At 32.8% G+C, this 22,724-nt stretch overlaps 3 protein-coding genes across 6 annotated transcripts; 1 reads left to right on the top strand and 2 right to left on the bottom strand.

The window, feature by feature from the left end:
* Nucleotides 1-173: 173 nt before the first annotated feature.
* On the bottom strand, nt 174-11,891 carry LOC126966268 (proteasome activator complex subunit 3). 3 transcript variants are annotated; one of them, XM_050810248.1, is made up of 5 exons: nt 11,776-11,891; nt 11,068-11,205; nt 9,205-9,423; nt 8,354-8,569; nt 174-1,530 (listed from the first exon to the last, which is right to left on the bottom strand). In XM_050810248.1, the coding sequence occupies exons 1-5, from the start codon at nt 11,803-11,805 to the stop codon at nt 1,387-1,389; spliced, it is 747 nt and encodes a 248-aa protein (XP_050666205.1). In that variant the 5' UTR covers nt 11,806-11,891; the 3' UTR covers nt 174-1,386. The 3 variants fall into 3 exon arrangements, with proteins under 3 accessions (XP_050666205.1, XP_050666206.1, XP_050666207.1); XM_050810249.1 differs by lacking the exon at nt 11,776-11,891 and adding an exon at nt 11,502-11,704; XM_050810250.1 differs by lacking the exon at nt 11,776-11,891 and adding an exon at nt 11,356-11,501.
* A 4,856-nt stretch (nt 11,892-16,747) lies between these two features.
* LOC126966262 (histidine protein methyltransferase 1 homolog) lies at nt 16,748-18,788 on the top strand. 2 transcript variants are annotated; one of them, XM_050810241.1, is made up of 4 exons: nt 16,756-17,067; nt 17,138-17,362; nt 18,027-18,187; nt 18,373-18,788. In XM_050810241.1, exons 1-4 carry the CDS (start codon nt 17,013-17,015, stop codon nt 18,775-18,777), a joined length of 846 nt encoding a protein of 281 aa, XP_050666198.1. In that variant the 5' UTR covers nt 16,756-17,012; the 3' UTR covers nt 18,778-18,788. The 2 variants fall into 2 exon arrangements, with proteins under 2 accessions (XP_050666199.1, XP_050666198.1); XM_050810242.1 differs by lacking the exon at nt 18,027-18,187 and having other exon boundaries at nt 16,748-17,067; nt 18,373-18,517.
* Nucleotides 18,772-20,930, bottom strand: LOC126966264 (pyridoxine/pyridoxamine 5'-phosphate oxidase-like). The gene is made up of 5 exons (XM_050810244.1): nt 20,477-20,930; nt 20,236-20,392; nt 20,037-20,136; nt 19,698-19,957; nt 18,772-19,087 (listed from the first exon to the last, which is right to left on the bottom strand). Exons 1-5 carry the CDS (start codon nt 20,556-20,558, stop codon nt 18,922-18,924), a joined length of 765 nt encoding a protein of 254 aa, XP_050666201.1. The 5' UTR covers nt 20,559-20,930; the 3' UTR covers nt 18,772-18,921.
* Nucleotides 20,931-22,724: the final 1,794 nt, after the last annotated feature.

Consider the following 22,724-nt stretch of genomic DNA (forward strand, 5'->3'; position numbering starts at 1 on the left):
CAAAAATTCTGAGCGGCGCTACAATTGCGCTCGTCACCTTGAGACAAGAGTTGTTAAGTCTCATTTGCCCAGTAATTTCACTAGCTACGGCGCCCTTCAGACCGAAATGTAGCTATAAGGTTTCTAATATAATAATTAAAATAAAATAGTGTTATGTAGCAATAAAACAACAATCATTACAAATTCATTTATTACAGTTTGTGAGTAGAAATATCACCAAATCTACAGGAATCGTGTGCAACATAACATAACCGAAAACGCACTTTGGCTTAAGTTTTTCATAACTGTTCCAATGTAAATATAATTTTACTTCTAAGTACTTATTACTATAATTTATGAATTCTGAATTCAATTGTATCATAAATATATAAGCTAGTTTTCATAAACATTATAACTTATCACACGATGCTAAAAGGCTTTCAACAAAAATGGTTTTAGGATGATATTAATCTCAAAACTATAACAGGAACATATTGGAACAGTACCAGTTTAAAAAAAATACTGTTTAACCTTTGATTTTAGAAACGGGTAACAATGTCTTTAAAATGCTAACTAATATTAAAATTAATTATATTTTAATAGTTTAAATAATTTCACAAAAGATGCCAATATTATACTTTCTTAATGAAGGAGTGCAGTTTACAAATCTTAGTTTAATTTAGTACTAAAGTTAAGAATTTAATAAGTTTAATTTTTATAATAAATTATTCATTATAGTATTTTGTGATGTCTGTTCAGATTCTTCTATATTGCAAGATTCGGATTTTTTTACTGTAGTTTTAACTTATACAATTTTTGTCTGTTTTTAATTTTTTGGATTATATATCTACAATTAATAATTATTTATTTGCACAATAATATTATGCACGGCAATAAAATATAATAATATTATTTGTAATGTTGCGGCTGAGAAAAAAGTAAATTGATTTCACTAAGTACTCAATTAACGACAATTAATGGAAAATAATAATAATTAAATTTAAAAATAGAAAATATTAATATATTGTAAACGTTGGTTAGGGCATAAGCAACATAGCTACATAAATTTTTAAGCCCAGAAGAACCAATAGGTTTGATTCTATTGAAGTAATCAAAGTGAGCTGAACACATCACTGTGATGACGTCAGTGACGGGAGCAAAAATCGGATTCTACAAATAACATGTATTACGACTTACAACTATTACGGTTTTAAATATTGTTAGTAGTTTATAACGGGTCTAATGCGTCCAAACATCGGAATAGTTAAACATTTGCAGTAAATATTCCGTTTTGAAATATTTTAATTTTAGAATTATCTAGTGAATGACAACTGCGCATTTCCACTTAACTTACTCACAAGCCGCTCTTGTGTGACTAAAAATTACAAATGAGATTAATGTTACAGCCTAATATAACGATTCTGCGTTAGAAGAGCGCGGCTTTTTTATTTTCTCCAGATTCTTGATGACGATATCGTGCAGCGAGCAGTAGCGGTTGCGGATCTCACACATCACTAGCCACAATGAGATGTATTCCTTCTCGTCCAACTCCTGAAAAGATAATAAATAATTTAGACCCGTGAGGTACTCAGAACAAGTTCCGTCCTTCAATTATCTAAAGGTGCTTGCGTGGATCTACGCTAGATTACCCGAATCATTCTTCAAATATAACCTATGGGCTCTCTGTGTGCTATTAATAAACTCGAAGTAAAGTTATTCCAAATTTAAAACTTTTTGTTTTTATCTTACCTTTGTCACTATAGAATTACATGACAGGGAGAAGTAATTTTAAACTTGGAGTAACTGTGCGTTGCGTTTATTAATATGACAGTTTCAGATTACTACCACATTAGGAACACAGATCTTATAGCAGCCAGTAGCGATTTTAAATTTATGTTGTTATTATCAACTGACCAATTACGATACGCTGTGATTGTTAACCGACCAATGAGCATTCAGTGCCCGACACCCGCTCACTCAATTGGTTTATTTGCATTGTGATTTGTGAATATGTGTCAATAGTTGACACCCTAAAACGATCACTAACCTCGAACATTGTGTGCTTGCAGCTACATTGCAGCGATTAATATCGACGAAGTCTAAGCTATTTTTAGGGTTATAAAAATTCCCCTTACATTCCCTTCAGGGAAATAAAATTGTAACCAATTAATACTGATTAGGAACATCAACTGTAAAGTGGATCCAGTAGATGGAGCCACGACACGACAAGTCGAATAAACATGCCAAGATTTACGTATGACGCACCATAGATCAAATGTCGTAGTGGCACACCAGGTGAGTTAACTTACCGTGACTTACGCAACGATATTCATCAAGACTCGACAACGAAGAAGTTGTAAGGTCACTACACTGTACTCGCTCATTACAGTGAAGTTCCGTGGACATTTCGTGCCATTTGAAATATGTCAATATTGCGGGAACGAAAATCATCGAATTTACTATTCACTTAGTTTACTCCATTGATTTCTATTGTTACAACGAGTAGTGTATTTCTAGGAAAAAAAACTTATCAGGTTTTAAATTATTTGATATATTTAGTGATAATCTGTATTGATGGAAAACAATGTGTCCTCTAAGTAGTCCACTTTTTTACGCCTAAGTATATTTTATGGAATAAATAACGGAAAGAGCAGATATAAAGCAGCATAAATAAGTGTCAATTTGCTACGAGTCTTACGTAATACACTACAAAAACCAAGGCAATTCACATCACCCAGAGACTCAATGATGGTTGTCCTGTGATTCCATCAGCACATACACCATTCTAACCGGTGTGGTATTCAGTACTGTATCTTGGTTATTTAGCTAAAGCGACGTTAAATCTACGTCCTTTGAATTTAAAGCATACTTGAGTACAAAATTGATATGTCTATAGCGACTTTTGAAGTACCCCCGAGTTTGGGTATGATGTAATAATTATAAATGTCACCTCACTACGGTTGCGTCCCAACTCTATACGCAAGTCTGCACTCTCTGTCTTACTGTCAAGGTGTCTGAGAACAGTTGTTAATTAAACTACGGAATGCGTCAATAAGGTTAGTTATTGTAAACAAAAAGTGATTTAGGTATAGAATCGTGGTGTAATATTGCCGCTCTTTCAGTGGTACGAGAAATTGTGACTATTTTGCAAAACGCGTCAATATAAAAATATTGCAATTGTATTATTGGAACAAAGTTCCTTACGGCAGGCTTGGAGGAGATAGGGATTTTGCTGCGGGACCGAACTGAAAAAATGAGACGTGCGCAGGCGCGACAGTCGTTTCTATTTCTATGTAATTTTATGTTGTCAAACAAAAATAAAGAGACATATTTTGTTATTTTAATTGATAATTTGGATTACGATTTTTTTATTTTACGTAATTTATTATTTCCTAAAATACTGAATTTCCTAAATACTTTCGTGTACAAAAATAAAAACTAATCTGCAAAATTTAAGAGAAAAATCAAGAAAACCTACATAAAATTGAACACGATTTTTTTTTACAAATTGTGTCGATTCTACGTTAGCCGAAGGAACTTCGTTCCTACCTGGTGTCCCACGACACCACATCTTTTTTTTTATTTTTATTATTTTTACTATGGTGGACTCGTTATAATAATATTATATCATATTATGATCTTATGATTTTCAAATTTTATTTTTTCTAAAAAATAGAATTTCACAAAATAATGTTATCTCTTGGTTGTCTAGGGATACGTGGATATAGGCAGTTTTTTGCCGTGTCTACGGGGACACGGTAACATAGGACCATAGAAACGCTTGCGTGCACTTTAGAACATGGGAGGTTAAATTAGTCTTTCATGAATACAGGGTATAGCGACTGTTTTTAATGTATATTTTTAGAACGAAGTTCCTTATCGAGCGGACGATGCGGAGGGGTACCCTAACCGAGAACAAACGTCCGGAACGTAAGATTTTTATTATTTATATATAAATAATTGACAAGTAACAATAATAATAATGCACATTATGTTACCTTTTTGATGTTATTGAAGAAAAATTTCTTTGACTATTACGTTGCACGCACACAACGACATCTAAATATAAAAGTTTTCAGAATGTTTTCTGCCGTTTGCGACATTTTTTTTTTGGTTTCTTCGTCCATTATTAGGGCAGGCAAAGCGTTCAAGCCAATACAGCCGTATTCGTTAATATTCAATAATTTCACGAGTTTTACAATATTGTTCATTCTACAAACGTAGAATAGCACGACGAATAAATAATTTTAAGGATTTGTTTTGTTACGCCAAAGAAGTATAACTTCTTGCGTGCATACATAAGTATACACACACTTTTTTTATTTTAGACAGTGGAGTTCAGTGGAAACTGCCCATTTCTTTTTAGTAACTCAGTAAAATTAATATTTCTATAATAACGAACTTCGTTCCTATCCGGTGTCCCACGACACCACACGGTTTTTTTTTAACAAACTCCTATAAATCCCACGCAGACATAGCGGCGTCGGCCGCCATAGACACAAATAGCTTTCATATTATCTTTTGTTTACAATCACACAATAGGTCAGCCAATGTTTACCAGAAATTAACCTTTTGTTTACATTGTCTGACTAGATAAATGTTGTTTTGGAGCTAATTATGGTTTACTTACAAAGTGATATTCAGAGTGATTCTGTGTTACTGTGTTTAGTAAACTTTTTAAAAAGTAAGACACACAATTTACTGTTAAAGAAATGGCCGAATTCATTTCAAATTATTATTAATTACACCAATAAATGAATATAAACACACTATAAATGTACCTATCTCTTTACTTTTGTTAGGACGTCGGGATATAAATATGAAATTAGAGTGGTCCCTTCAAATTTTAATATTTAAGAAAAACGGGCGCAAGAAACTCAGAGGGCTTCTTTTTTTTTCATAAAATTAACAATGTAATATCGTAGGACTTCATCATTGTTTTACCCGAACTCCACTGTGTTTGTGAATAAGTTATTGAAACTTTCTCTTCCCCAATTGTAAAATTGGCAATAAGTAAACAAATATTTATATTCAAACATCTTATATACTTATTAATGTTAATAGGTTAGGTACTAATTTCATGTGATACATTAGTATTTTAATTATTACTATAAAAATTATAAAATTTTTCTATTGAAGGAAATAGTGACCAACAAAGTACATCTAAAAAGCATAATATAAAGTTTAGAAGTGCAAGAAATTTTGAATGAACAATTTTGATACCAAACAATAGATTTAAAAAAAAGTATTTCATTTCATATTTAAAAGTAATACTATGATTTTAAGTATTAAAATGTACCAATGAAAAAGTTTGTGAAATTTAAAATCAACAATTACTCATAATAATATTACAATATGACAAACCATCATCACAAAAGTAAAAATTAACTGGCCAAGGGTGCTAAATGTTGAGTTCCATTGTACACTATTATATTTTTAATACTCTTGGAAAAGAAACCACTGTTTTATAATTATCATGACAGCAGTTTTTTTATATGTCATCTTTGTTTTATTTATTTGGTGAGAAGCGGCAATAGTATTGCAGTTTATAAGAAACAGTCCGCTTATAGAGAGACATAGCAATGGGGTTCCTGTTGGTTTGCGGAACCCTAAAAAAGCAGTAATAGACAGGTATTAGGTATATAATAAAAATTTTGTAGTTGTTCAAAAAATTTATATGCAATTACATCCGGTCTGGGTCCGGTAATATGACTGCAATTCTTCATTGGCCGGCTTAGCACATACAATATTCATGTTAACTGATGAGTTGTGTAGACCTCTATCAATGATGGCACCTACATAAAACACAACCTACATAAACTAAATATTAAGATGGTTTAAAACAAATTATATAATACACTAGATGAATATAAAAAGGAATATATTTTAACAAGGTTGTATATAAGGTGGCTAAAGAAGTCAGTTTGTCAACGGTGTTTTGTCTCCCCATAGAGCTTTGCGAACATATGTAGAGGCTTACATGTGTGGAGGAGGCCGACTGTGCCCACGCTGCTCAGCCGTGACGTTCACTTCACAATATCATGGGATTGGTCGATCCAGGTGGATATTGTAGCTGTCGATGTCGGCTTTATGTCGTGTCGTCGGCTGCCTTTGCCGGTCAATGTAGAATCCGATGGGCCCACAAGAATTATAGACAAATGTTGATACATGCAACTCATATCTCATGTACTTAATTATTATATTCAAAATGAAACTAAATACCTGTTAGTCTTATCATGAAAAGCTATTATTTCTAGAAAAGCTATTATAGAAATTTCTAGAATATAGATTTATTAATAATTAATAAAATATACTGGAAAATATGTCTACATGAAAGTTTTATTATTTTTATGTTATTATGAAATAATATAACTGCACTGCAAGTATTTCAGGTGGTGTAGAATTCTATGGTATCATTTAAAAAAAAAATAAGTATAATAATAATTAGATATGTTCACAGGCAACTCTAACTAGCCTGGCCAAAATATTATTACCACATACTTTTAATATTATGCTTTTCTGAACATCTCTGGAAATCTTTGATAAGTTGATGCTTTTTTTACTTCTTTTATATAAGTGTAAAATTATAATTGTAATAAAGAGTTAAAGAGAACAGAATTACAGAGATTGCCTTGAAAAAGGGGGATTTACAACCGCCAAAAATATCCATCAAGTATACAGAGTGTAATTGTTAAGTGTGACCAGGCGATTATTCTGTAACTATTACAGATATCAGAAAACTTTAAACTGATATCGAATGCATGTTACCTAATCAATAAAATGATATCAATAACTTTTTAGAAATCAAAAGAGAAGTAACACTCCCATATACTATCAACAGATATACCAATCGTTTGTGATTTGAAGAACAGAATATTTGGGGAGCAACAAACTGTTAGAACAACAAAGGCCTATAATGCTTTTAAAACTTACTGTATGTAATGTAAAGTATAAGTTAAGATTCCTATTAGGTTATTATAAGTATTCCCTTAAAGTCTTAATGCACATGAGCGTACATAAGATATGCACGTAATCAATCACAGTTAAAAGAGAAAAACCATGCAAAATACTTTCAGTATCAATATGAGCCTGGAGTGCACAGAAATATCAATTGATTGACAAAAAATGGACAAAAAAATTTACAATCAAACTATGAAATGAGTTTCCGTGTGTGGTGTTTCAGGAGTGGGAGCTGGAATGGTTGTGATCAGTTAACATCGAGTTACCCACTCAATCATTTGTTCTCCTCTTCCATATAAAAAAATTCAAAATAGTATTGCACTATAATGTATATGTAATGGGCACTAACTGAACTAACAGCTCTAAATCCTACATCGAGTTTCTTAAGAAATCCTAAGAGAGAAATATTAAAAATTGCATTAAAAAATTAATGCATTTTAAATTGTAACAAATCTAGCCAGACTAGATATAGAAAATGACCTACTGGGATGTGATGATGTAATTATATAAAAGTAAAAAAAAGACGACGGACTAGGACAGTCAGGGGTGTGCATATCATATAGGCAATTAAGCAGTGCCTACTTCGTTATGAAGCTATATAAATATAGCACTAGAGTTAAAGTTAATCTACCTTCCTACGGTAGGCAGTCGACAGATTACATATATACGAAGCAAGCAGCGGTTTCATACAACTTATGTCATACTGTCGGAATAAAGTGCAACTACCACTAGTTAGATCTACAGTGCCTAGAAAACCAATGCACGCCCCTGTGGACAGTCCACACTAACTATAAAATATTTTCTTTTGGATTTTTTATTAATTTATTATCAACAATCCAGAAACCTACATATCTAAAAAGTTTCAAAACACAACTATATGTACATAATAAGTGGAGATGCAATGGTAAGAGAATGGACTATAACAAGATGAGGTAAAGAGTACTTTGGAAAAGGCTGCTCTATTAAAAGTAAAATATTTGAAATATTGGATACGACATCTTATTTTCCGGAATATCAGAATTGTTGACATGTGTGCTGTGACATCAATACACTTTACTCATTATAGTAAGAGTGGCAATATCTGAAGCACACGTTATGATTATGTCCAGCTGGATTTTTGTGTTGCTTGTAATATTTAAATATAAAATGAATACATTCATAACTTCATAATTACTCGCTTTATTTAGTTGCAACTAATGTATTTCTAGGCATGCTATGAGCCCTTAAAGTTTCATGTGATTTGGTGGCATTGGATATTCTCCACTATTAAGTTTGTATGGAATTTGATAGGAGTGGAAGTCAGGGATGTTGATAATTGATGATGCATTATCTCTGCATAACCTCTTGAAGACAGATGTGATTGTATTATGATAGTATGGTTTTGTAAATCCTATATAAAAAATTTAAAACTTACTTGTACAGCTCTCCTGTAATCATCAATATGTGGATATTTAGCCACTTTTGATACAATCTTTGCTCTCGATATAAAATATCGCGAGATTTGATCAAAGAATGCAGCTGCTTCTGACTCTACAGATTGAACCTCAGCTAATGTGTCCTCTTGTATGGATACACCAAAGTTGTTTCCGTCTTCAATTTTTGGAATCATAAATGAAATCCACATTTTCAGCTGCACAGAAAAAAAAACATACATACAAAAACAATGATCACAAAATCTTAATCAATAACAATAGGATTATAAAAAACATAACAAAAATTAATTAAAATAACTTAATTAAAATCAAAAACTACCACTCATTCAAAAAGGTATGGCTCAGACCTGAGAAGAACAGGCGCAGAAGAATAATTAATAATGTTGATTTTATAATTTCTTTTAAAGATAATTATAAATTATCACTGCAGTTAGGTTAAATAATTATAGATTTTTTTATAGAAGAGGAGGACACACTAGTTAAGTGACCACAAAAAGCATAGGTAGAACTGTTCACTGTCACCAATGGTGGTTTGATCCTCGCCCCCAATGTACCAATATGTTATTGGAATGCTTTTGAATTGACATACATATGTTTATTCAACATTTTGTAACATCGGCATATACTATCTTGTAATCACAAGATGGTACATGCCACAGTTATCAAGTGACACATAGTTTTGTTTCACTTCTTCTTCCTTCTTCAAAAAAGCAGCAAAAGCATTAACACCTACATTTATAGACTCTATATATCTGAGTTGAAAATTAATTCAATGCAGAATATTACATAATATAAACACTATATTGAAAAAAAAATTATATTATATATTTACCAAATTGGAATCCTCAATAAGTTCTCTGATGTATGGTTTCACAATATGTATGAGATCACAAAGTGGTTTATTACATGGTACAGTTCCATTTGGCAATGCATATACCCTGGTACCATCTATAGAAGAATTGCTAGAGACTTCAGATGAATCTACTCTAGGACGTTTTGCGTTTGGTTCATTAGATGATTGGGCTGGAGGTGGTTTTGGAATGTTTAGGTCCTGAAATGTGAAACAAATTAAAATCTATATATATATAAAAATTAATCCCTATTTCCCTTGGTGACGCCACCACGCGTGAACGGCTCGACCGATTACGCTAATTCTTTTTTTGTTGTGTTTGTTATTGTCAGGAGAAGGATCTTATGAAAAAAAAGTTAAGAAAATTGGGGGGAAAATTTAAGATGGCATATATATATCTTCATGGCATCTTAATACTTTAATAAACAGTAGTTGAAGGGTATGATCATTCAGATAAACATTTTTGTTTCATTTTTAACTAATTAAATTAGATTACATTTCCGATGGCTTTAGACTACATTATTCCTGTATACAACTTTTTTTTTTTCTATTAACCGAACAGCATCTGTCGGGTCAGCTAGTGATAAAATAAAATGTAAATAAATAAACTTTAAAACTACTTCTGAAATTATTACAGTTGGAATTTAAAGCATTCTCTGGTATATACTTAATTGAATATTAAGTTTTGTGTTTTAATGGTCTGAAGAGATTATTTTTTTGAAGTTGCTATTTTGTCAAAATATCTGATACCCCATCAACTATTCAGAAGAAAAATGGGAGATTAACCCCCTTATTCATAATGGTCCGCTAACTTTAAACAGCTACTTAGGAGTGTTTTTTCTCATTCTGACTTAGGTCAATAGAAAAGACAGAGTGAGAATTAGCAATGCTTTAAGTTAGCAGACTATTATGAATAAGGGGGTAAGAATATAGGTAAATATACCCTGACTATTATATTCCTCAACAGTACATCTCTACTAAACACCTATTCATGTTCTATGTCATATTAAGAATATATTATAACATTTTTCATTTAAATTTCAAATTCTAATTCATGAGTTCTTTATCTTATGCTAAAGTTATATATTTAATATTTTATTTTAAGGTTCCAATAAGTATTTGGTAGCACATTTGTTTTGGATTTTAAAGATATATATATATATATATATATATATATATATATATATTTTAAGCCTTAGATCTTTAATTCGATATAGCTTCTACCTGACATATACATGCATGTCTTCAAGCATCAGAAAAACATTTAATATCCTCAGAAATAAAAACCTCCACAAGGTTTGCCATTGGGAGGATTCTTTGCATGGGATTTAATGGGTACCACACAGGTACCATTCTGCTGTCCATGAACATCTTGCTCAACTCATAACAAAAAGCTATTGTTCTATATGCAGCCATATATAAAACACTTGATGTACAGCCTCATAAACTACTATGATTAACTAAGAATACTTTAATTCACAAATAAATATAGCAGAAAACTATAAAAATACTGTAAATTTGTAGTATGTCAAAATATACTTTTAAGATTTAAAAACTTTAAAAGTAATTATATAGTTCAGATAGGATCTACCCGTCATTATAAAATGGCAGTACAAGCAAATAGATGTCCAGGAATCATTACATAGTTATAGTGAAAACTCAACCTTTGTGTTCATTCTATGCAAAGATATATGTTTGCACAAAAATTCAAACATCACTGTTAATTCTGTATGCTTGATCATCAATCATGACAATTATTTTAACAAAACATTTCTAATAAAATCTAATATTACCTAATTAACACCTTAGCATTCCTAAATATAGCTAAAAGAGTATTTTACTCACCTGGTGAACATCAACTAATTCTCTGTTTTGAAAATGTGGTGTTTCTAGAAGTTCATTTAGCTTTACAATTTTTTCTGGAAAGCCTTTAATAATAAGGTGCTCCGCTTTTTGCTTAAGGGAGTCTTTATAATCCTGGACCTGAAATCATATTTTAAGTTCTATTCGAATGATATAAAAAAATCTCATAAGCTATAGGCCTAGCCTCCTATAATGACGAATACACAATAATTAGGCCGATACGTTAAAGGTTATGTTGAAGTAAAACATTTTATCAGAAATATATCTTACCGTCGTCATCATCAACGCTTCAAAATGGATCTTCGAAAAGTTATAATTACAATCGGCTAGAGCACGTAATATTGTATATAAACTGATTATATATTAAGATTCGTATTTCGTACTACACACAATTAAACACATTGTTAGAATGTTACCTTTTTCGCTACGTCTGTCATTTTAATTGCTCAATTGGAAATAATTTCAATTTCCACTAAAGTAACACAGAAATTGTATCTATGTATTCTGTATAAATACAGAATTACTGAATTAGTAAATGGTATCGGATTTAACAATGAAAACGAAGCGTCTCACGAACATGCGTTGCGTTCACTGCCGGAACATTCAACTTATTTCAACAAGGATTCAACTTAACACAAGTCACAAGTGCGGGTTATTTTCAAAATATTTGAAATAACATTAAATTCATACCACGTCATCATTATCGTATTTAAGCTCCATTTAAAATATACAAGCAAATATTGTATTATTTTTGAATATTCAAGGGAATACAAATTTGAAAATTCCAAAAAAAAACTATTTCTAAAGTATTTCTCAGACGTTTTTTGACTTTAAAATTTAAAATTTTGCATTGAGGAAAAGATTGGAATTATGGGTAGCTTTTTATTATCCGGTTATTGGCTGTGCTGCGTCCTGACAAAACCGGTGACAATTATTTAACATAATAATAAGAATTTAATATATAAGTATCACTTTTATTTATTTATTCCCGTGAGTGCTCGAGTTTTTGTTTTTTTTATTTTATATTCTATACCCAATATTCGGTGCGTTGCTATTGTTATAACACAATTAAATTATGTGAGACATCATCCTATATAAATAATCATCACATAGATAATCCTTCTTTACGTGTGTTGACAGTGAACACCTCCTAAACGACTGGAACGATTTAAATGAATTTTTCTGTGTGTGTTCAAGTAGATTCGAGGATGGATTAGATTCACAATTGAACAACCTCCGAAATGGCTGGACCGATTTTGATGATTTTTTTTAGTGTTTCTGTGAATTTGAGATTGGTTTAAATTCTCAATATAGTCCATATATAATTCTCCTGCGTATGTTAGTGTCTGGAAGATTTTTCAAATTTAGCACGTGTGTATAGGACGTTTGTCGGTTCCGCTAATATTGTATGATTATAATAGTATGGTATATAGTATTTTTTGATAAAAATTAGACTTGAATTAGGGTCCATTTAAATCGAATAACGACTTTGAACTGTCGTTTCCTTTGTTTGTTTTTTACTGTTTATTTAGTTTGGAAGATGTTGAAATATGTTTTCTTGGAAAATTATCGCACAATATAGTTCAGCAGTTATTTTGTCCATATATAGCATATTATATTTTATATCGTACGCAATCAATCTCGCACTTCAATATCAAGAAGAAGAGTTTCTGTCGGCGCAAGTAGTTTTCAACAATCTTTTTATAATCAATATTTCTCTATTCATCGTCGTGGTTGTCGTTCTGCAGGAATATCTCAAATTATTACTATAAAGCAATGACCATGTTCATATGGACATATCATTCGCAGTCTGAAAGCGGAACGGAAAAGTGTGCTTAAAGACACTCCTAAGTCGTGTGTCAACTGTGTGTCAAAATCGAAGTCTAAGTGTGCTATAAAAAAGGGCTCAAATAATACGTTAACGACGCAAAAAAAAGATGGTGTGACTTACCACCGGTAAGTTTATTTTATTTAAATATTTTTTTTTATTAAAATTGGTACAATTATTGACAAGTATTCATATCCCTTTCTCTCCCGCTTATCAAAATGAGATAGATGAAAGGACGTCATCAGCACATAGTAAGAAATGAAATCTATAGAGTCTATCTTTTTTTTAAAGGCCCAGTGAACAATGTTTAGCAATATACCATTATAACATTTTGTGTACAGAGAGTCATTGTCGGTGAATGTGAACGGCTTACAAGAATGTGAACAAACTAGTACTATTTACACGGTATCATAGACATATCATTACCTAGTCATATCATATCACCACAATTCTGTATTTTCGGGGTATAAAAAATAGATGACCACCGATTCTCAACCTACCAAATATAACGTACATAAAATTAATCGTACTACAATCTATGCTTATAATAAATTTGTGGAGATCAAATTTCTGTACAAAAATAAAAAATCATGAAATCCGATTCAGGGAAATGTAAGAAGAGAAATAGAACAAGTCCCGATTTTTTTGGAATTTTTTGTTTCTCTGTCTGTCAGTCCGTTTGTACGGGCTAATCTCTGAAACCATTGGAGCGATTTAATTGAAATTTTGCATGATAATACTTTGTATCCCCGGACAACATCTTAGACACTCTTCATCACGGAAAATTAAAGGGTTCCCGTGGGACAGTTAAAAACCTCTACTTAAATAGCGTAGTACACAACAACTTATGCACATTATTATTTAATAAAATTTGGAATGTTGACACCTTATAGTATTGCCGGTCAACAACATTTTTTCTTTTCATCCCGGAAAATTGAAGTTTTCCCGTGGGACCAAAAAAACATTTACTTACATAGATAGCGAGGTAGGAACACAACAACTTAAGCACCTAATTTAGTAAAATTTACCATGTTGATACCTTCAATTGCCGGTCACCACTTTAAATACTTTAAATCCCAGAAAATTTAGGAGTTCCCGTGAGATAGTTAACTACTTAAAAACTAAAGTAACTTCTATTACTTAGTGCACAAGAACTTAAGCACATAATTTAATAAAATTTGGCATTTTGATAATTATATTGCCGGTCTACATTTTGGATAAATTTCATTCCGAAAAATTAACGAGCTCCCGTGGGAAATATAATAAAACTATAATTTATTATATAGCTTAGTACACAACAACTTCTGCACCTAATTTAGTAAAATTTGTCAAATTGATACCTTATGTTGCCGGTAAAACAATGTGTATGTATAATATACTAATATAATCCTCTCCAAACTTCCATCATTTGGGCTTCTCGAGAGCTTGTGCAAGTGGACCTCCAGCTTCCTCGGTGGGCGTAGCATACAGGTCGTTGTCGACGGATATTGCTCGAACCCGAAGCCCGTGAATGCTGGAGTGTCCCAAGGCTGTGTGCTGTCTCCCACGCTGTTTCTTCTGCATATCAATGATATGTTGGACACCTCCAACATTCATTGCTATGCAGACGACAGCACTGGTGATGCCATATACACGGGCCATGCAGGTCTCTCTCGGGTAATCGTCGACCAGTGCCGGGAGAAACTTGTGTCTTCTATCGAGTCCTCTCTTGAGAAGGTCGCGGAATGGGGAAAATTGAACCTTGTCCAATTTAACCCCCAGAAGACTCAAGTTTGCGCGTTTACCACTAAAAAAACCCCATTTGTCGTATCACCGCTCTTCGACAACACTTCCCTCAAAGCCTCGCCTAGTATCGGAATACTGGGTCTCGAAATCTCGAGCGATTGCCAATTTCGTGGTCAAACTGGAAGGCAAACTGGGCGTCATTAATAGAGCACGGCAATACTTCAAGCCGGCCCACATACTAGCGCTCTACAAAGCGCAGGTCCGGCCACAGATGGAGTATTGCTGTCATCTCTGGTCTGGCGCACCCCAGTATCAGCTCGATCTATTTGACCGCGTGCAACGCAGAGCAGCTCGAATTGTCGGGGACCCAATGCTCTGTGAACGGCTGGATCACTTGGCGTTGCGTAGAGACGTCGCTTCATTGTGTGTCTTCTACCGCATTTATCACGGGGAGTGTTCCGAAGAGCTGTTTAACCTGATTCCTGCCGCCGAATTCCACCTTCGCACGACACGCCACAAGTTAGGATATCATCCTCACCATCTGGATGTGTGGCGGTCCTCCACAGTGCGGTTTTCAAGGAGCTTTCTTCCACGTACTACAAAGCTGTGGAATGAGCTTCCTTGTGCGGTGTTTCAGGGACGATACGACATGGGTACCTTCAAAAAAAGCGCGTACACCTTCCTTAAAGGCCGGCAACGCTCCTGTGATTCCTCTGGTGTTGCAAGAGATTGTGGGCGGCAGTGATCACTTAACAACAGGTGACCCGTACGCTCGTTTGTCCTCCTATTCCATAAAAAAAAATATACATATAATTAAAAATCCCCTAAAAGTGACGGGTTTCCGCAGGAAAGTAAAACACTACAAAAACATAGCCCAGCATAGCGTCATTCATATTAAATCAATTATGTGTGACGGACGTTTAGGTCAGACATAATAAACAGGTACATCGATACATATTAAATATTAATTTTACAACCCTGTGAACATCTCAGCCCCACCGTCTGGCTTTCCAAAGAAGTATTTACTCATATTATAAATACGAAAGTTTATATAATGTATGTCTGGATGTATGTTTGTTGCTCTTTCACGCGAAATCTACTAAATGGATTTTATTGACACAGTACAATAATAAAGCCAACATATCAGAAACATACTTACTTAACAGATATTTAAAGTAATTAATCTCTGTCTATACTACATTATTTGAACAAATATTTGAATAGTTATGACGTTAACGAAAAATAACCGAGTTCATGATACTGTAGTGCGGTCCGGTGGCAGGCGTCGGGACGGGCTTGAGGGTGACCGGTCCTCAATTTGCATTCACATTCACTTCCTATTAATTTGCATTTTCAATTACTATCAACAAATCGCAGGATCAATTCTTAAGAGATGCATGCCATGTTTTTTTCTATGGCCTCTCGTGGCATGCTCACGCGTTTTTAAATCGCAAAATCTGCATGTTTATGCTGATTGAAATAAATAGTTTAACATAATTTAGGAGGATATAGGGATATTTTGCAGTAACTACCTATAACTTTTAATTACTATCAATCATCATATAAATACATCCGTACCTATCTATCCTTACAAACTGTAGCGTTTATAATACCTATTCGTGAAATCATCATAAAAATTCTTAGTACAAATTAACATACATTACACAACATAGTTGTTCAAACACTTATATCTGGAGTACGGCTGGACTGATTTTTAATTTGTTGGATTTGCCTCCGTCCCGAATCGTAGAATAATATAAAATCATTGAAAAATTGACGAAAAAACAAAATACATCATCACGCATGGCGAAACAAAAAATCTAATCACTCTATCTCATTTCTTTACATAAGACTCGTATAAGTTTTTCTTTTTCTCTTGTGAATGAGACGGAAGCTATCAATTAGTCTAGTTACTATACTGTACTATTTTGGTCTATGTTCTGACTTCACCCGAGTATTATTCTCACAGATGCGGTATTTTATTTTTACTCTTTGACTTCACATATCACTTTTATTCACATTTCACAGACTAATAAGATGCTTACGCATTTTTTTTGCATTGCTTTTACCACAGACTAATATAATGCTTTTACTTATGTACAAAAGTCAAGAACACTATGTAGTCATGATTATTATTATACTGATTACAAATTTATATATCTAATTTCTATGTTAGTTAAGCTAGTCACTCATTCTAATATAATTTGATTTGAATTTTATTCATAAAATTTTAATTAAGATCGAATTTAAGAAATAATACCTCTCTAAACATTTTTGTTAAAATTCTATTTATGCTATATCTTTGTTGAATGTCGAATCACCGGTTTAGATTGTATTAATAAAAGGGTTAAAAACACTTATAGTATTCACCTCAATGGCTTCTTTCAAGTTTAATTTTAATACACCTGAAAAGGACCCTCAACTTCATGGTAATTAATAAGAATACATTTGCCAGTATAGGTGTCCATGTAACTATTTCCTTACAATTATATTTTTTAGAAAAAGACCCAATAAAATGGATTGAAGCAGTCAAAATAGAAATCAAAGATCAAGCAAAGAATATAGATGACATAGCAAAACATGCCAAAATGTTTGCATGTGGAGAGGTTAATATAGGGCATGTAATTACCAGTGTACTGCAAGTAAAAGCAGAAAATAGGACTGAAAATGTTCTAGAACTCGCTGAAAAGGAACATAGTGATCTTGTACCTGGAAAATATGAAGGTACCTAGTTACTTATTGAGCTATTAAACTCTGGAATGTGTTGGATTTGCCGCAGTCTACAGGCTTCAAGATCCCTGATCTCATGAGATCATTTAAGACTGTTTACCCTTCACAAAATTATTCATTCACAGATCTTTCTGAATTAGAGTTGTGTTGAAAGTACCTTTATCAGAGTGAACCTTGTCACCCTAACAACCTGGTAGGGCAATTATACTAAGAGCATGTCAACACTGTCAGAGTGAATAGAAATATATTTATTTAGCATAGGGTTATATGACAATAACAAGTGACATGTGGAGAAGAACTGATAAGAAACTTCCAGCTCAACTTGTAAATCATATAACACATGCCTACTTAATATAGTATTATACAATTATAAGTAGCCTGAGCTGAACAATAGTATATAATAGTGGTTGCTTTGTGTCTGTTTGTTCCATATAAGCAACTTAAATTGGGGTTAAACAGTGGGTTATATTAAGGAGAAGTAGTTATTCCCTTGTTGGCATGTACATTTAATGAATTTTGGGTTTACTATAGTATCAAACTACTTGAGTACTTAGTACTACATTAGCAAGTAAGCAACAATCAGGTAGATTAATCATAATAAATTAAATGTAGTGTACACTTATATAAATACATAAATATATTGTAAACATATTTTCAGGGGGTCTGAAAATATGGGAGTGTACATATGATCTAATAGAATATCTGGAGCAAGAGCAAATCCAATTTGAAAATTTAAATGTATTGGATTTAGGTTGTGGTGTTGGCATTCTTGGAATTTATGCTTTACTTAAAGGTGGAGTTGTAACATTTCAGGATTATGTAAGTATTCTTTAAATGGATCTAGGACAAAAAAATATGTTGGTAAATAACTGAAATTTTTTTTTACAAAATTTATAAACCATTAGAAAAATAAAGTTCTGTATAAATAATAATCAATAAAGTGGTTAAAACACAAAAAAAGCAATTGTAACACAGTAGAATTTCATATAAACATATTTTTCTAGAACAAGGAGATCATAGAAAATGTAACAATATTCAATGTTCTGCTTAATATAGAAGATAACTCACAAGGAGATAAGATAACTGACATAGAAAAGTGTGAATTTTATTCTGGTGATTGGGAATCTTTTAACAACATATTACACAATGATTTGAAATATGATGTAATACTGACATCGGAAACTATTTATAACACAAACAATTATGATAAACTTATCAAACTATTTAATCAGAGATTAAAGAAGCCAGGCACAGTTTATGTAGCAGCAAAAAATCATTATTTTGGTGTTGGTGGGGGAACTAAAGAATTTAAAAAGGCTATTGAAGAATCAGGAAAATTAAAAGCAGATATAGTTTGGGAAAAATCTAGTGGAATTAGAAGAGAAGTTATAAAAATAAAACAATTATAAAAATATATAAATGATTTATTTCTTACATTATGCTTTCTGTACTTCTGTAGGAATTCATCTACATTTCATAAATACATTAAATAACAATATCAAACACTATGAATATGATTTATTTATAATTATATCATTTGCAATCATATTTTATTAAGGTGAAAGGCGCTCATATACCCATCCATTTTCTCCCTCATGTAGGATCTTACCATCAGGTAATTCACCTTCTTTTAGCTTTCTAAACTTTATACGATCATGCAGTCGATCCCTCTGACCTTGCCAAAATTCTACTGCCTTAGGACGAATGATATATCCACCCCTGTTAAAGTATAGTTAATGAGAGAAAGATAAAAAATTCAATTAGGTCAAAATGACTTATGAATGTCAAAGATTTTACCACCACTTCAGATAATGAGCTTTAATGAGTGGCAAGAAACTCATTGTCACTCTTTTAATCTATAAATATTTAGTGTCTGTATTTAACATTTTATTTTTTACAATGTATGTAAAGTGAAGCACCAAAATTACTCAAACATTTTAACTTCACCTTTGTAATTTAAAAAAAAGAAAAAGAAGTGTCTTTAACAATAACTCAAAATAGTAATGACTTCAGTAGATGCATCAATTCACATACTACAACTGTAAATAACAAAAGTATTATGAAGGCATATATTTAAACAAATAACTTAAAATGGTATAATATCAATTTAAAAATAAAAGATAAAAATCCCTGAAGACAGGCATCACAAGCAGCATCCATTCACGAACATGACTCATGACCAACCATCTCTTCCCTCACACATATCTTAGGAAAGAAAATGATCAGTCCCACAACACCGCCATAGGCAGTGCCATATAAGCAAACTCATAATAATTATTATACTATTCTTTAATTTTATGTCTACATAGTAGGATGCAATTGCACATACCAATAGGATGGTTTTGGTACTTCTTTGTCAGGAATCATATATTCTGCCTCCAAGACGCTTTCTCTCTCACATAAGACATCTCTAGATTCAATGGGAGTACTTTGGTAGCTCGCACATGCAGCAATCTGGCTTGGAACTGGTCTAGTGTGGAAATATTTGGTGGATTCTTCTTCAGACAACTTTTCAACCTTGCCCTCAATTCTTATTGATCTATTTAACACCTCCCAGTAAAAAGTTGCAGCTACATTTGGATTTTCATTCTAGAAGTAAAAATAATATTATTATAATTTTATAAAAAGCACTTTACTAAGCATCCCACTTGGAAAGAAATTTACTTACCATTTCTTTTGCTTTCCTGCTATCGTAATTAGTGAAGAATTTGAAGCCCTCCTCACCATATCCTTTACATAAAACAAATCTTGCTGATGGGATGCCATCTCTGCAACAAAGATATAGAACAAGGATAACTATTATTCATTTATAATTATGTTTTTGTGCAAACTAAAAATTATTCCCGATAATTGTTTCTGATGCCTACTTTGATGCAGTTGCAAGACACATAGCATTTGGCTCCAAAATTTCTTTCCTTGAACATGCTTCTTCAAACCAACTTTTGAACTGCCCAAAAGGTTCTTTGGATACCAAGTGCTTTTCAAGGAATGTTTCGTTCTTATCCTTATATTTTATTCTCATGCCTAAAATGAAAATAAAAGCAGCTTTATTATTGTAATAACAAAAGAAATAACTAAATATAATGAGGGTCAAAAGATAAAGTTTACCTCCAATATCAATACTCATTGTTCTTTTTTTAAAAACACTTTTTTGACAAATTCGCACGCATAAGTTATACTTAGTTCCCATCAATTTCCTAAGGTCCTTGACTTACTATGTTACTAACCCTCCCTGATATAACCTGACAAATGATACCGGACTACGTACTAAAAATATAACATTTAATGTAATGATAAGTAATAACTATCACTGAGTGATTTGTGATTTTATCAACAGTGGTTTAAACGCTCTCGGCGCGGAGCCATAAACCCAAGAAGATTAGATGTGATATTATTTTTTCATATCATATTTTATTATTAATTATTGGATGGCGTGGTAAGCACAGAGCACTATTACTCTAACGAGTGGTAAGTCGTAAATCGTAACATGAATTACTGAAATGGTTTCAAGTTTTGCCATACAATTTCATAATTCGTATGTATGTATGTGACTCTTGTGAAGTTACTTGTGTCAACTGTCACTTGTCAGCCTTAGCATTCATATTTTAAGATTCATCCATTCCACGGACGAGTAAGAAAATAAGGATTCCGTGTCACCTTACTTTACAGTGAGACACCAAAACAAGCCGGTAAACGTGTAAATACATAGCCCCACGCATACACTTACACCAATACAAGCCGATCGGCCGCCATTATGACATTTGGCATTGTCTGTGACAGATCAGTTTGCGTCGCAATAAAATATTTTTAAAATGCCTTTGTGCATTGTGAAAAAGTGTAAAAACAATAATATAAAAGTATTTGTTGATATATGATTATTTAGGGGAGAAAAAATTGTGTAACTGGTATACCCCGTAACCGCACACACACTAGCATAAAGGTGCTTCACTTGTTAATATCACAGCGCGGAGTCCTTTTTTTACTAGTCCGTGCATCCATTCCTCCAAACTCATTCTAAGCCTCTAATACTTATCGAACAGCCTGTCCAGTGGTACCACTGACCTGTATTAAATCGAAGTGTCTAGTCGTCCGTCAAGCGGACAAATAAAATTAATTAGTCGGATTAATAACATTTTTATCGGTTGATGTTTTCGGTAGCTAACACGCGTGAGTCGAGTGTTATTACAGTTTATAATTACATTTTCTCACAGTGCCTATTAATAACTTGTGTATAGCAGTTTTTATTATCTTATTGGTGGTGGAGTATTTTTACTAGTAAGTATTTATTAACAATTTAACATAGATATCTAATTGCGTGCTTACTAACTTAGACTTACTACCAACTTATCCATTATGGATATAACCCCCCCAGAACCTCCGGATCCTCCGGATATTCCATTACCTGGATCGAAACGTCGTTTACAGGACAGCGCAACACATAACGCAAATGCAGTCTCTAAAAAGACAATTATTGATACCGATATGGCTTCTGCATCCATACAGAATATATATAATCACCCAACTTTAGTTGTGGGGATTAAAGAATACACCTCATTAGATAAAGGTCCATTTATTATTCATGTTTCCCGCACTGAAGAAGATCCCTCTTCAGGTTTAACAATAAGACCTATAAAATTTGGTCAACTTTTACACAGACATAAAGTTGCCAATATATGCCCGGATGGTATTCAAAAAGTTGGTAGGAATAAAATAGCAGTAACCTTCAAATCAGCATCAGATGCCAACAAATTTTTAGATAACCCACTTTTAACTGCAAACAAATATGAAGCAAATATACCTAATTATAATATTACAAAGATGGGTATTGTCCGCCAGGTTCCGGTGGACCTATCCATGAATGAGTTTGTCGAGTCAGTTGATCTTCCCACAGGTTGTGGAAAGATTTTAAAAGCTCGCAGACTCAATAGAAAAGTTATTGAGGATAACAAAGTTTTCTGGATCCCAACCCAAACTATAGTTATTACTTTCCAAGGACAATCACTCCCTACCAGAATATTCCTATTCCATAACTCCCTTCCAGTAGAAACTTACCTCTTCCCCACCATTCAATGTCAGAACTGCAGCAGATTTGGACACATTAAAACTACATGCAGATCCAACTCAAGGTGTTATAAATGTGCCCAATCCCACTCTGGTGACTCATGTAATATACTAGAAAAAGATGCAAATTGTATTAATTGTTCTGGACAACATTTTTCCACCAATAAAGGTTGTCCTGAACATGGTAGGCAAAGAACAATTAAAATAATAATGTCACAAGAGAACATCTCTTATGTAGAGGCAGCAAAGCGTTGCCCAAAATCTACAAGGCCATTCACAGAAATTCTAAGTAATC

This window comes from Leptidea sinapis, chromosome 9 (genome assembly GCF_905404315.1).
Source record: "Leptidea sinapis chromosome 9, ilLepSina1.1, whole genome shotgun sequence".
Taxonomy (NCBI): domain Eukaryota; kingdom Metazoa; phylum Arthropoda; class Insecta; order Lepidoptera; family Pieridae; genus Leptidea; species Leptidea sinapis.